Source organism: Hippocampus comes, unplaced genomic scaffold, assembly GCF_001891065.2.
Source record: "Hippocampus comes isolate QL1 unplaced genomic scaffold, H_comes_QL1_v1.1 scaffold156, whole genome shotgun sequence".
NCBI classification, from domain to species: Eukaryota; Metazoa; Chordata; class Actinopteri; order Syngnathiformes; family Syngnathidae; genus Hippocampus; species Hippocampus comes.
Genome location: NW_017805744.1, coordinates 2683610 through 2696587, shown reverse-complemented (window position 1 = coordinate 2696587; position 12978 = coordinate 2683610). Strand labels below are relative to the sequence as shown.

The 12978-nt window shown below is 40.8% G+C and overlaps 1 protein-coding gene across 1 annotated transcript in view; it reads right to left on the bottom strand.

Annotated features, from left to right (window-relative positions):
• Window positions 1-12972, bottom strand: part of gpm6aa (glycoprotein M6Aa) — a 20960-nt gene extending 7988 nt beyond the window's left edge. Inside the window, exon 1 of the mRNA XM_019884417.1 lies at window positions 12696-12972. Within this exon, the coding sequence (XP_019739976.1) occupies window positions 12696-12732 (37 nt within the window). The 5' untranslated portion in view covers window positions 12733-12972. The remainder of the gene's footprint in view (window positions 1-12695) is intronic.
• Window positions 12973-12978: the final 6 nt, after the last annotated feature.

Sequence of the window (12978 nt, the reverse complement as noted above, 5' to 3'; positions counted from 1 at the left end):
GGGCTCCTCTCAGAGAGATCTGACAGACAAGCAAGAAAACGCGTGGGATAAATAAAATAATAAAAAACCCTTGCTCTTCTTGTTGCCGTTGGCAATGCACTTTGATCGGCCTGTCACGACACAATCCACTGTGTGGAGAAAAAGATGCAATTTGGACCCTCAAAAAACACTTTGCGTCATTCTCTCCGTTGATATCGGCGTGTTAGTTGTGATGCGGTTGCTAGGGACCAGCCAACAAGGATGCAGCTGCACGGAAAGGTGACAGGCTCCTCATACAAATGCTAATTGGCGTAAGGGGGATGTGCTAAAGGACGACTGTCTTCATCTATCAGGCCTGCAGCTGTTCGGCCACGAGGATCCTCATCAACGTTGTTGTTGTCCATTCCTTATAAAACACCAGGACATTTCATTTGCGCAATGCAGGAATAACAAATCATTTGAGAAAATAAGTCATAATCTTTACAAGGACTAAGACATATTTTGCCGGTATAAAAATAGAATGAAGTCATAATTTTCAAACAAAGATGTAATATCATGAACTTCGTATTTCAAGCATTGAGTTCAAGAAATGAAATTTTAGGACAAGATGACCCTTTAAAGACAAAAGTATTTTAAAGATTAAAAGAAATTGTACAGTACCCTAACCCTGATCGAACCACCCGAACCCCAATCGAACCACGAGAATCCCAACCGAACCATCTGAACCACCCGAACCCCAACCGAACCATCTGAACACCACCTACAGTAGCTGAACTACCCGTCATAACAGGGTGACTTAAACAACAAAATACATTTATTGCCAATATTGATGCATCTAACAACAAAACGGTGAGAAAACTCAAATCCAAATAACCAGCTAACATTAGCATATGTTGATACAGCATTTTCTATTGAAAGCGAGCATATTGTCATCTGTAGTCGCAAACACACAGTGTACCTGCTGCTAATCTGTCTGTTTGTCTGTCCACACGCAAGTTAGCCCATCAGTGTATACTCATATGTGAACTTCTTTTCATGAAGTTGTCTACGTTGCAACCAGTGCAAGAAACAAACAGATAGTGTGAGGGAGATCGTTAAAATAAATAAATAAACTATTGGCTGGTGGAAATTCGGATTCGTTGGCAACTTTGGAAAGTCACCAGCCACATTGGCTGTTGATCAACAAAATATTTTCAGCCCTGGAGTGGAGTTTTCAAGTTTTCCCAGTGCCTGGGTTTTCTCCTACATTCCAAAAACAAGCATGGCAGGTTGATCGGGCACTCCAAATTGTCCCTCGATGTGATTGTGAGAGCGAATGGTTGTTCGTCTACGTGTGCCCTGCGATTGGCTGGCAACCGGTTCAGTGTGTCCCCCGCCGACTGCCTGAAGACAGCTGGGATAGACTCCAACACATCCATGATCTTCATGAGGATAAGCGGATTCGAAAACGGATGGATGGATGGGATCCTATAGCTGAAAAACTTGACATATAGAGATTTTGATTCCGCACCCAAAAAATTTGTTTAAAACAGACGTCAGACCAAACTCTACCAAAATTGTGTTCCCTAGCATTATAAATGCAACACTTCAGACCTGTGATGATTGTTTAGAGTGATGATTGTTTTCAACTTGAAGGTGGCAACAGTAAAGCTGTTTTCAAGCTCCTTTTACTGTCAAAGAACAGCATTTGTCTCGTTTTGCTTTAAGCTTGGAACAATGACTTTAAAACATACACCGTCTACCGCTGTTTGATTGTTTTATTTTCATGGATGTTTTCAATTCTGGGATGAAAAAAAAGTAACCGGTTACATTTTGGCCATTAGAAGGAAGTATTGGCACATAGACACGGCTGTTTTTTAGACAGCTTGATTTCCTGTGCAAGACGTTATCAGCTCTCGAGGTCTATTATCAGTGCACTGCAATGAATTAACAAACCCGTCTATTGACTCCGGCCGCTTCCCTGACAGGATCAATGTGCAGAATACAAATGTTGTCCTGATTCTTGCTGTTTGGAAGATTACTTCATTGTCAGTCAAGCATTCCTGCTCTCAGAGTCTCTTTTTATAAAGTCGTCTTTGTCCTCATCCCACTCCTCCTCTTTTTTTCTCATCCCGTCACTCGTAATTCTGCCGCGAGTAGAAGGAGAATATCAAGTAGCCGCTGCTGGCCCAGCTCCAGGTTGGCCCGGATTATCTGCATGCACGTCTACTGTACTGTCGCGCCCAGTTGTCGGGCCACACTGCGTTGGGTGCGCCTTTTTGGGTTTTCTTTTCTCCAGGAAAAACGTCCTGCTTTGCAATAACATAAGAACTCCAGCTTCTATTCTAATTTAGACCCAGAGAGCATTGCCACATCTATGTCAATCTAGCGCGTGTTCTAAATATCGAGTCAATTTCATGTCAAATTGATCAATTACACTTTCTATCATTAATGAGAGGAAATGACCAGAGGTGATGTTGACTTGTGACACAGTCTGGCCTGCATCATCAATGTTCATTGCAGAATAAAAACCCATGCGCACTGAATAGGATGTTGATGATCACGTGCTGGAAAAAAGATTAACTCACGGAGCAAAATGAGACAGCAAGGTACCAACATTATTAGTTAGTTAGAAAGCTAATTAACCTGTCATTTGTCAATTAATCTTTTATTTAGGTCGGAAGCCAGTTAGGTATTTAGGTCAGTAGGCAGTTAGTTAGTTAGTTAGTTAGTTAGTTAGTTAGTTAGTTAGTTAGTTAGTTAGTTGGTTGGTTGGTTGGTTGGTTGGTTGGTTGGTTGGTTGGTTAGTTAGTTAGTTAGTTAGTTAGTTAGTTAGTTTGTCAATGAGTCCATTAGTTATTGAGTTTGTCAATTTGTAAATCAGATTGTTGGTTAGCTTGTCAGTTAATTGATTAGTTGGCAAGTCAATTAGCGAGTCAGTCGGTTAATTTGGTTAGTTAGTAAATGAGTCTTTTAGTTAGAAGCCAGATATGTATTTAATTAGTCAATTAGTCAGATTTTTTTGTTAGATGGTCAATTCTTCTTTTAGTCAGTTTGTCAAATGGTCAGTCAGCTCACAAGCTCGTCGTTTCGTCATTGAAAGTCTGTTTGTCTGGTGGGTTGGTCTGTGTTAAATAGTTTGGTAGTTCGTGAATCAATTTGTCTGTTGGATAGCTGGTTGGATAGGCAGTTAGTCAGTCAGTTAGTGAAGTATGTTAGTTAGCTTGCCTAAATAAAATGGTTAAAACTGTTTATTAAATTGTTTAGCATATACATGTATCAGTTTTATTTAAAAGACCATTACCGGTAATTTTAAAACTTTGTATGATTTACAAAATCAGTAAACTAATCATTTCACATAATACAGTATATTGAAAGTTTATAAAAAAGACTAAATACACTGAAAAAGGTATTATTTAAATGTACTGTACTCAATTTCATCTCGTCAAGTGAATGCACAAAATAAAAGCTACTGGATCCAGTTATTTTTTCAAATTAGAGTATACATCTATTTTTTTTTAATTACCTTGATCCAGATGATTTTATCTTGTGCATCCACTTGATTAAATAAAATTGAGTAAATCCAACATACCCATTTTTTCAGGGTGGAAAAGAAAAAAAATGAGAACAAAAACAGCTGAGTTAAGGTAAGAAATATTATAGGTCTCAAAAAGGTGTCAATGTACGCGTCCAAATTAAAGAATGGAACCCCTGTGTGATACTAACACCATCCCTGGGCTATAGTGACGTCAAAATGAGATACGTCTGTTATAAAACTCCGAGAAGAAATACGATACAACATCATGCAACTTGAAGGTTTCAGGTGCAGCAAAACGGTCACAACTATAATTTAACAACAGAAACCGGTCAGTGAATGACCTTTTAGCACGGGCCAGAACAAGCCCAATAAGACTTTATGTCACACTCTCATGAGTTTATGACCTCACTTAGAGTTTAAAGCTTCTCGTTGCACTAGAGCACTGTCAAAAATCAATGGTTCCGGTGTCACGTCCTCAACAATCTACTGATGCTCGACAGCTGTGGAGATGCAGCAGCATAAAACGGCGAGTGCAGGGGCTGCCGCGAGATCCGGAATCTATCATTTTAGACAGCGTTGGCGAGCACAGAATATTCTGCATTTATTATTGATGCTGAGAACGACGTTACCTGAAGGAACGGAGAAGAAGCTCAGTTTAATGAGGAGTCTGAGACGGAGGAAAATCGTCCGAGGGAGGATTTGTACAATTTAGGACCGACTGACTTGTTTCCAAGTACATGAGGAATAAAAGAGGCCTCTGAGTTTTTGTTTTTGATTTTAAAAAAAGGAAAAAAAGGGCCACAAAAATTAAAAAAACTACAGTAAAAAAATGGGAATAATGTCATTTGGAATAATCGAGAATGAGATTGAAAAATATGGAATGATGTGGAATGGCGTTGAATGATTTTGAAGGATAGAGAATGATCTGGAATGAGAATGGTGAAAATGTACAAAGAAAAATATAAACAGATATAGAATGACATGGGATGATAATGACACAGGAATGTGTGGAACTATCATCGTGAAAAATGTGCAATATTCATCTGTGATTCCCTTTTCTGAGCTGAGCTGAGAAAATAGGACGATATGTGGGTGAAAAATGTGGAGTTGTTGTTATGTGGGAGTTGTGGGAATGATGTCACAAGGTTATTTGAATGAGCTGAACATTTCAAATGTAGAATGGGAGCAAATTGTTGAATGCGTCATTGAAAGTGAATGGGGAATTTTGGGGTGAAGGATTTAGAATTGTGTGAAAAGATTTTGTGCAGGTGAAATATTTCAGATGGAACGGCAAGGCCAATCGAATGAGCTGAACATTTTGAATTTTGAATGGCAGCATCTTCAGCCCTAACCCTAAGCCTTCTCCTTGGAAATGAATGGGGACGTTTGGGTTAAAAATGTGCAATTATTGCAAAATTATGATTATCAAGGAAAACGACAAAGTAGGAAAAAACAAGAGTTAAAGTCATGATAAAGGTAGAATAACGTGTCAAAGATATTCACAATGAAATGAAACTTTTGGTCTCCCCGAAATACTGTATGATGCAAGCCGAACTGTGACATTCAAACCAAGGTACGTACAAAGTCCTGACTTTTGGCGGACCGTTACGTCGCTACAACGCCAAACACAACACAGTCCAGTCAAACAGACGGGCTTTGCACTAATACAGAGAGAGGATGACCCCCTCCCAAGACCCCCTCCCATCTCCCACTTCTACTCCATCTGTCAGTGTCATGCCTGACAGGCAAAAGGGACACACACACACACACACACACACACACACACTGATCCAATCAGCATTATTGCGAGTGTTAAGGTTATCCTCAGATAAATTGCATTGCAGTAAATTGCATCCTTCGAAGGAATACAATTGAGGTCAAAAATGAACATTTGAAGAGACTAGACATCCTCAATTGCTTACAGAGAAACAAATAAGGCCATAATATACGCTTCAACAACAAATGTATGTGAATTTTAAAACCGAGCAGATACCATGCTTGTTACATGCTTTGGTGATTAAATATTTCAAGTTCAGCCAATGTCAACTGCTGCAGTGTACTTTGTATATCAATAAAAATGTATTAACACGATAATGGTGTGATCAAAGTTGAAACACTCCTATTTATTTATTTATTTATTTATTTTTAGTTTTGCAACTGATGTCAAGCAATAACAATCTATCTATCACTTCCTCCAAGCCAGGCAACAAAAGTGAGTACACCGCTAAGTGGAAACCTCACTTTTGTTGCTCGAGATTTCAACATTAATGGCTGTGTTGAGTTATTTGATGGGACAATTATACCGTTATACTAGCTGAACACTGACTAGTTGACATTTGAGCTGAGCGTTTGTCTTGACATGCACTCATTTTTGTGAGATATTGTACCTACATGTATCCTACAGTGCTTTTCTTTTGAAAAAATAAGCATTGGGATGTGATTCCAAACTTTTGTATTCGCCTGATAGAAAATACACAGTTTAATATAGTCATACAGTATTTTTTTTTTTTTTTTTTTTGCAAAAATACCCATTCCTCCTTTCTTGCACATGCATTCCACCAAACAACCAAGTGGTATTACTACCTGCCATCCTGCTGTACTAACAAACTGGCATGAACAAAACTAGCGCGAGAAACAACAATTTAAACACGAAACGCAACAAAGCAACCGTCCTGGTGTTATCGATCACTCCCGTCGTGTTTTCAGCGGCAAAGCGGGGAAGCGGGAGCAAGGCCACGCCCTGAAAAGGCTCGGCGGGGGTTGCATTCAATTACGTGTCATTCATTCGCCATTGATTGTGATGCACTGAATTGAACTCCTATTCCTCGTGTGTAGCCTTTACCAGTAGATCCTGGAGTGAACTCTTGACAAAACACATTATTAAATAAACTCCTCGGCAGTCACGCTGAGATTCCTCCCTCGCTGACAAGAAGACGAGAGAGAAGGGAAACAAAAAGAAAAAAGCAACGAAGGCTTTTACGCCCCGAGGGGGGCTGCGCTATGCGGCTAATGCGTCTCACTCACTTTATTGTCCCACTGAATTTGTTGACGTACGCTAAGTGGGTCACGGCTCTCAAGGCCCCGGCGCAGATTTGGCGCTGCTGTCGTCATGACGACCATAGTGGTTGATTAAACATGCGAGGAGGAAGAGAAAGAGGAGGTGGTAGCTGAAAAACACAGTCGCCTCGGGGGGCTACACGTTAACTATAGGAAAGCACAGAGAAGACGCCCCACTTCTTTCTAGCTTGACAGCATCGCAACGATCGCAACTTCAGTTACACTATTTGATAGCCACTGGAGAGAAAGTGTGTTAAAGCAAGTCAATTAATTCTCTTTACTCGTAATTGTTTATGGCTTTATTTTTTTCTTCTTCTCCATTTTGCTGGACAACCAAAGGCCTTTAAGAGCAAAAGAAACCGTATTTGGTAACTGAGGTTAAAATGAACACTGGATCCATGCGATGTCTGCCGGCCCATCGGTAAAGGATGCTCATGATACTGAGGAACTTACAGAAAACTCAAAAAGTGACTGAAGTGGAAAAAAAACAAAAGTGTTAAAGCTGAAGTGCAAATTAAAGCCATCTGTCCCCGGTTTAAGAGATAGCATGGTCATTCTTTAGTTTGCCCACTTGTTTGATGTTGAACTTGTTCGGATCATTCGGCCTTGGTGGATGTCTGCGCTCGACAGGATCGCAAGGTGGAGAATGTGTAATTAAATATGAATGATGAACAGAAGGGCAAGTGGCGTCTTGCAGAGAAGATTCTTGGCGAGGCAGACACTAACAGGTGTTCAATTCTCACTTTTTCCATAGGGCTACATAACACTCAAACAAAATGTCCTAACCTCCCTCTGCTTATTTTCACATTATTCTCACTGTCCTGTGATCAGTGAATCCAAATTGGTGCTCGTGTCGACATTGCGCGTGTGCGCGTTCTGGTGCAAAGTAGCGACATGTTTGCTCGGCTGCTGCTTGTGACTCATCCACTCCAAGTGGTAACTCATAGGAATGCAAGCCTTTGAATGTCTGAAATGCCGAATGCAATTTCAGCTGAAGTAGGTCCGCTCCTTTGTTTCTTTTTGAGTTGCATATTCACTCATTCGTTTGTCTGTTCGTGAGTTCACAGTCCCGCTTGGAACTTGAGTAAGCGAAGGGGTGTACTACAAGGTGATCATAGTAAATAAAATCTAACGGAATAACTAAAACTCAATTTGAAAAAAACGTTTTTGTGAACAAAATAAAAAATAATTAAAAATTCAAAATAGGAGCGCTTTAAAAGAAAAGAAAAGAAAACTAACTGAAACTACATCTTGAATTTATAGAGCTAACTAAACTAACTATAATTATGTCGAAAATGTTCTTCATGTTCGTCTTTGTCAATTAATTAATTAATCGTAATATAAGCTTCCGGCGTTTATTTTAAATGCTTTTATTTTGCTATCGCTGTGCTTCCATGCAGAAGCAGGAAGGCCAAACACTTGTTTGAAGATTGTAGTTTACTTTAACTTCATTACACAGTACTGATGACCCTTTGTTTTGCTCATTCGTTGAGTTGTTCGTTATTTGTTTGCTTCCTTGTTTCCATGACCAGCAGTCATCTCACACTAGAAGAGGGCGTTGGCCAGTTGACCCAGTAATGTCATGATACCTGAAAAGTTGTAAGTATTTGCACTTCATTACTTCCCACCACTGCTTGTGAATGTGAAATCATCAGCTTTACAGATCCAGTGCAATATCTGTAAGAAAAGAGATGTGTTGCCCCCCCCCCCCTAAGAATGGACATGACTTGTCGAAATGCACGAGCAGCTTGCATGGATGCTTCTTTTGCTCCAATGAGCATTTGTGTTCGAGGCAAAAGCTTTGCTGAATAGCAGTGCAAGGCCTCAGCGTACACTTAAGAATCATGACAAGCAAGAGAGCCAAGTTGAGGTTTCTTCCCCTTGCCTATCGCAGTGTTTGAGAAAATCCAGAAGATGCCCCATATTGGGTGCTCATGGATAACTTTCTCATTCTGGATCGTTCTCTTTTGTATTCTTTGTGCTTTTCTTTTCCACCTTCTGGTGGCATGCTGTGAGTGAGGAGGTAATGACGACGATGGTAATGACTACTGGTGGTCAGCTCCATGGCAACAGTTCATATTGTCCATCTCGGAGGTGAATGGAGGTTCTAAAGATACCCAAAGCGTACAGCTTGTTCCACAGGAGCTGTGAAAAGTAACTGATAAATAGACTTTGTGGGAAGGGGACTCTATCATGGATTCTTGAAGGAGTCACACCCAATGCCTTGTTATTAACAACATCATTACATGATCATCAAATTTCAAAATTCAGAAATCACGCAGGTTACCTATTTCCGATTGGGGGCTGATTTGGGCAAACTCCCTTGTAGGATTTTAATATCAGTATGAGGCAGAGATGGCTGCTTCAAACATAGTTAGCTTATCAATAAAATGTATTATTATTATTATTATTATTATTATTATTATTATTATTATTAGTGGGTAACACCCTGCTCAATCGCAGGTAGGGGTCCTTGAGACTTTTTTCATGTGGACTGTTTTGATTGACCTCCCAGTTTTTTGTAGATTGGTCAAACGTGAATAGAGGCTTTTTTCTAACTTTGCAGATGGTGCTACTGAATGTCTCATGTGATGATGTGAACCCCCCAAAGTCACTCAGTAGCACTTCATGACTTTTTTTTTTTTTTGTGTGTGTGTAAATTTTGCCCCGCGACAACAGTTTCACCAATCGACCTGAAATTGGGCCGACATATTCGACCTGAAATTGGGCCGACATATTAATCATAACAGGAAAAATGAAAACGTCTCAAGGACCCATGCCTGAAATTTAAGAGCAACTCAGGCATTTAAAAACAGATACCTTGGGCAGATTGTAGGGCTTTGACGAATTCTTTATGATGTTGACCAGTCAGAAGCAGATGTGCCAGACAGATGAAAGATTCTACAAAAAGTTGGTTGGGTTCATCATCTAAAGCCATTTTGTTGGTGGGGTGCAACCTCTAAGAACCGCAAATAATTGACCTTTAAATTTAACAAAAAGCGGGAATCATGTCTTGAATCACTCATGTAGCAGTTTGCAGTATTATGTAATATATAGTGGCATTTTTTTTTTAACTTATGGGTGCCCCAACTCTTTCACTGTTCAAATTCAAGCTGTCACTCAGTCCAATTTTTTGCTTTGTGTGGTACAAGCAAACTTTGGAGACACCGCCGCTCGAGTGAAGTGAAAGGAGAACGGGGAGCATTTTAGGTACTGTAATACCCTTGCATGTGGGCAAGGAGAGCCACAGTTGCCAATGGCTTTGGCTGCTGTCAGCTACAACTCCGGCCTAGATGATATGCACACGAACCTGGCCAACCCTACGTCACTCACTAGGCCACGCCTTTCACATGCACATGAATCTGTCAGTGTGTGCAGTAATGAAAACAATGTATTCATTTGCTGCGTGTTTTTTAAACATGATAGTGTTTTTTTTTCTTTTTATGGGGAGTGTTTTTTGTGGAGCAGTTGGAACAGTTCGGTGGTATTTTAATTCATTTCGAGGGGGGAAAATATGAGTAAAATGAGTTACACACTTGGTTACGGTATGAATTCAATTCAAGATATACTGTATAGTCAATACAGAATAGGCATTGGTTGGACTCTGATAGCTTAAAATGTGGAGGCTTGGCCGTACATAACATTGAAACCTCATCAAACAAACAAAGGCAGTTGAGTGCAGCCCCCTCAAGCCTACCCCACCCCCTTGGCTCACCACCACCAGCCTCCTAAAAAAGAATGGACATGACTTGTCGAAATGCACGAGCAGCTTGCATGGATGCTTCTTTTGCTCCAATGAGCATTTGTGTTCGAGGCAAAAGCTTTGCTGAATAGCAGTGCAAGGCCTCAGCGTACACTTAAGAATCATGACAAGCAAGAGAGCCAAGTTGAGGTTTCTTCCCCTTGCCTATCGCAGTGTTTGAGAAAATCCAGAAGATGCCCCATATTGGGTGCTCACCACCAGCCTCCTAAAAAAGAATGGACATGACTTGTCGAAATGCACGAGCAGCTTGCATGGATGCTTCTTTTGCTCCAATGAGCATTTGTGTTCGAGGCAAAAGCTTTGCTGAATAGCAGTGCAAGGCCTCAGCGTACACTTAAGAATCATGACAAGCAAGAGAGCCAAGTTGAGGTTTCTTCCCCTTGCCTATCGCAGTGTTTGAGAAAATCCAGAAGATGCCCCATATTGGGTGCTCATGGATAACTTTCTCATTCTGGATCGTTCTCTTTTGTATTCTTTGTGCTTTTCTTTTCCACCTTCTGGTGGCATGCTGTGAGTGAGGAGGTAATGACGACGATGGTAATGACTACTGGTGGTCAGCTCCATGGCAACAGTTCATATTGTCCATCTCGGAGGTGAATGGAGGTTCTAAAGATACCCAAAGCGTACAGCTTGTGCCACAGGAGCTGTGAAAAGTAACTGATAAATAGACTTTGTGGGAAGGGGACTCTATCATGGATTCTTGAAGGAGTCACACCCAATGCCTTGTTATTAACAACATCATTACATGATCATCAAATTTCAAAATTCAGAAATCACGCAGGTTACCTATTTCCGATTGGGGGCTGATTTGGGCAAACTCCCTTGTAGGATTTTAATATCAGTATGAGGCAGAGATGGCTGCTTCAAACATAGTTAGCTTATCAATAAAATGTATTATTATTATTATTATTATTATTATTATTATTATTATTATTAGTGGGTAACACCCTGCTCAATCGCAGGTAGGGGTCCTTGAGACTTTTTTCATGTGGACTGTTTTGATTGACCTCCCAGTTTTTTGTAGATTGGTCAAACGTGAATAGAGGCTTTTTTCTAACTTTGCAGATGGTGCTACTGAATGTCTCATGTGATGATGTGAACCCCCCAAAGTCACTCAGTAGCACTTCATGACTTTTTTTTTTTTTGTGTGTGTGTAAATTTTGCCCCGCGACAACAGTTTCACCAATCGACCTGAAATTGGGCCGACATATTCGACCTGAAATTGGGCCGACATATTAATCATAACAGGAAAAATGAAAACGTCTCAAGGACCCATGCCTGAAATTTAAGAGCAACTCAGGCATTTAAAAACAGATACCTTGGGCAGATTGTAGGGCTTTGACGAATTCTTTATGATGTTGACCAGTCAGAAGCAGATGTGCCAGACAGATGAAAGATTCTACAAAAAGTTGGTTGGGTTCATCATCTAAAGCCATTTTGTTGGTGGGGTGCAACCTCTAAGAACCGCAAATAATTGACCTTTAAATTTAACAAAAAGCGGGAATCATGTCTTGAATCACTCATGTAGCAGTTTGCAGTATTATGTAATATATAGTGGCATTTTTTTTTTAACTTATGGGTGCCCCAACTCTTTCACTGTTCAAATTCAAGCTGTCACTCAGTCCAATTTTTTGCTTTGTGTGGTACAAGCAAACTTTGGAGACACCGCCGCTCGAGTGAAGTGAAAGGAGAACGGGGAGCATTTTAGGTACTGTAATACCCTTGCATGTGGGCAAGGAGAGCCACAGTTGCCAATGGCTTTGGCTGCTGTCAGCTACAACTCCGGCCTAGATGATATGCACACGAACCTGGCCAACCCTACGTCACTCACTAGGCCACGCCTTTCACATGCACATGAATCTGTCAGTGTGTGCAGTAATGAAAACAATGTATTCATTTGCTGCGTGTTTTTTAAACATGATAGTGTTTTTTTTTCTTTTTATGGGGAGTGTTTTTTGTGGAGCAGTTGGAACAGTTCGGTGGTATTTTAATTCATTTCGAGGGGGGAAAATATGAGTAAAATGAGTTACACACTTGGTTACGGTATGAATTCAATTCAAGATATACTGTATAGTCAATACAGAATAGGCATTGGTTGGACTCTGATAGCTTAAAATGTGGAGGCTTGGCCGTACATAACATTGAAACCTCATCAAACAAACAAAGGCAGTTGAGTGCAGCCCCCTCAAGCCTACCCCACCCCCTTGGCTCACACCCCTCCGACGACCCAAACACAACACACGCAGACGTGCGCACTCCAGTCGAGTGCTCCCACTCAACGCACAAAAGAAGTGAGCAAACAGCTGCTCCTCCTTCGACTGTAAATTGAAAAAAAAAAAAAGTCGGCATATTTCTTGTAAACATAGAGTCACGACTCACCCTTCTGGGTCTGCCCCTCATCCATGTCTTCTTCCATCGTGTCTGTTGTGTTTTAAAGCGGTGAATAAGAAGCCTCTTTGTGTTTCGGGGTCTTCGACTTGTTTACGCCAAATGGTTTAGTCCACAAAATGCTGACCGAGTCGTGGTGGCGGTTCCTGGGAAGGCTGTCAGTTCTTTGTCAAGCATCCGTCTTTGTGGTGCTGTCCATTGCACGCTGCCGAGACAAGTGCTGAAAAGCCCTCCTTGGTCCCTAGTGGAGGAGGCGGTGAGGGGGGAGTTCGTG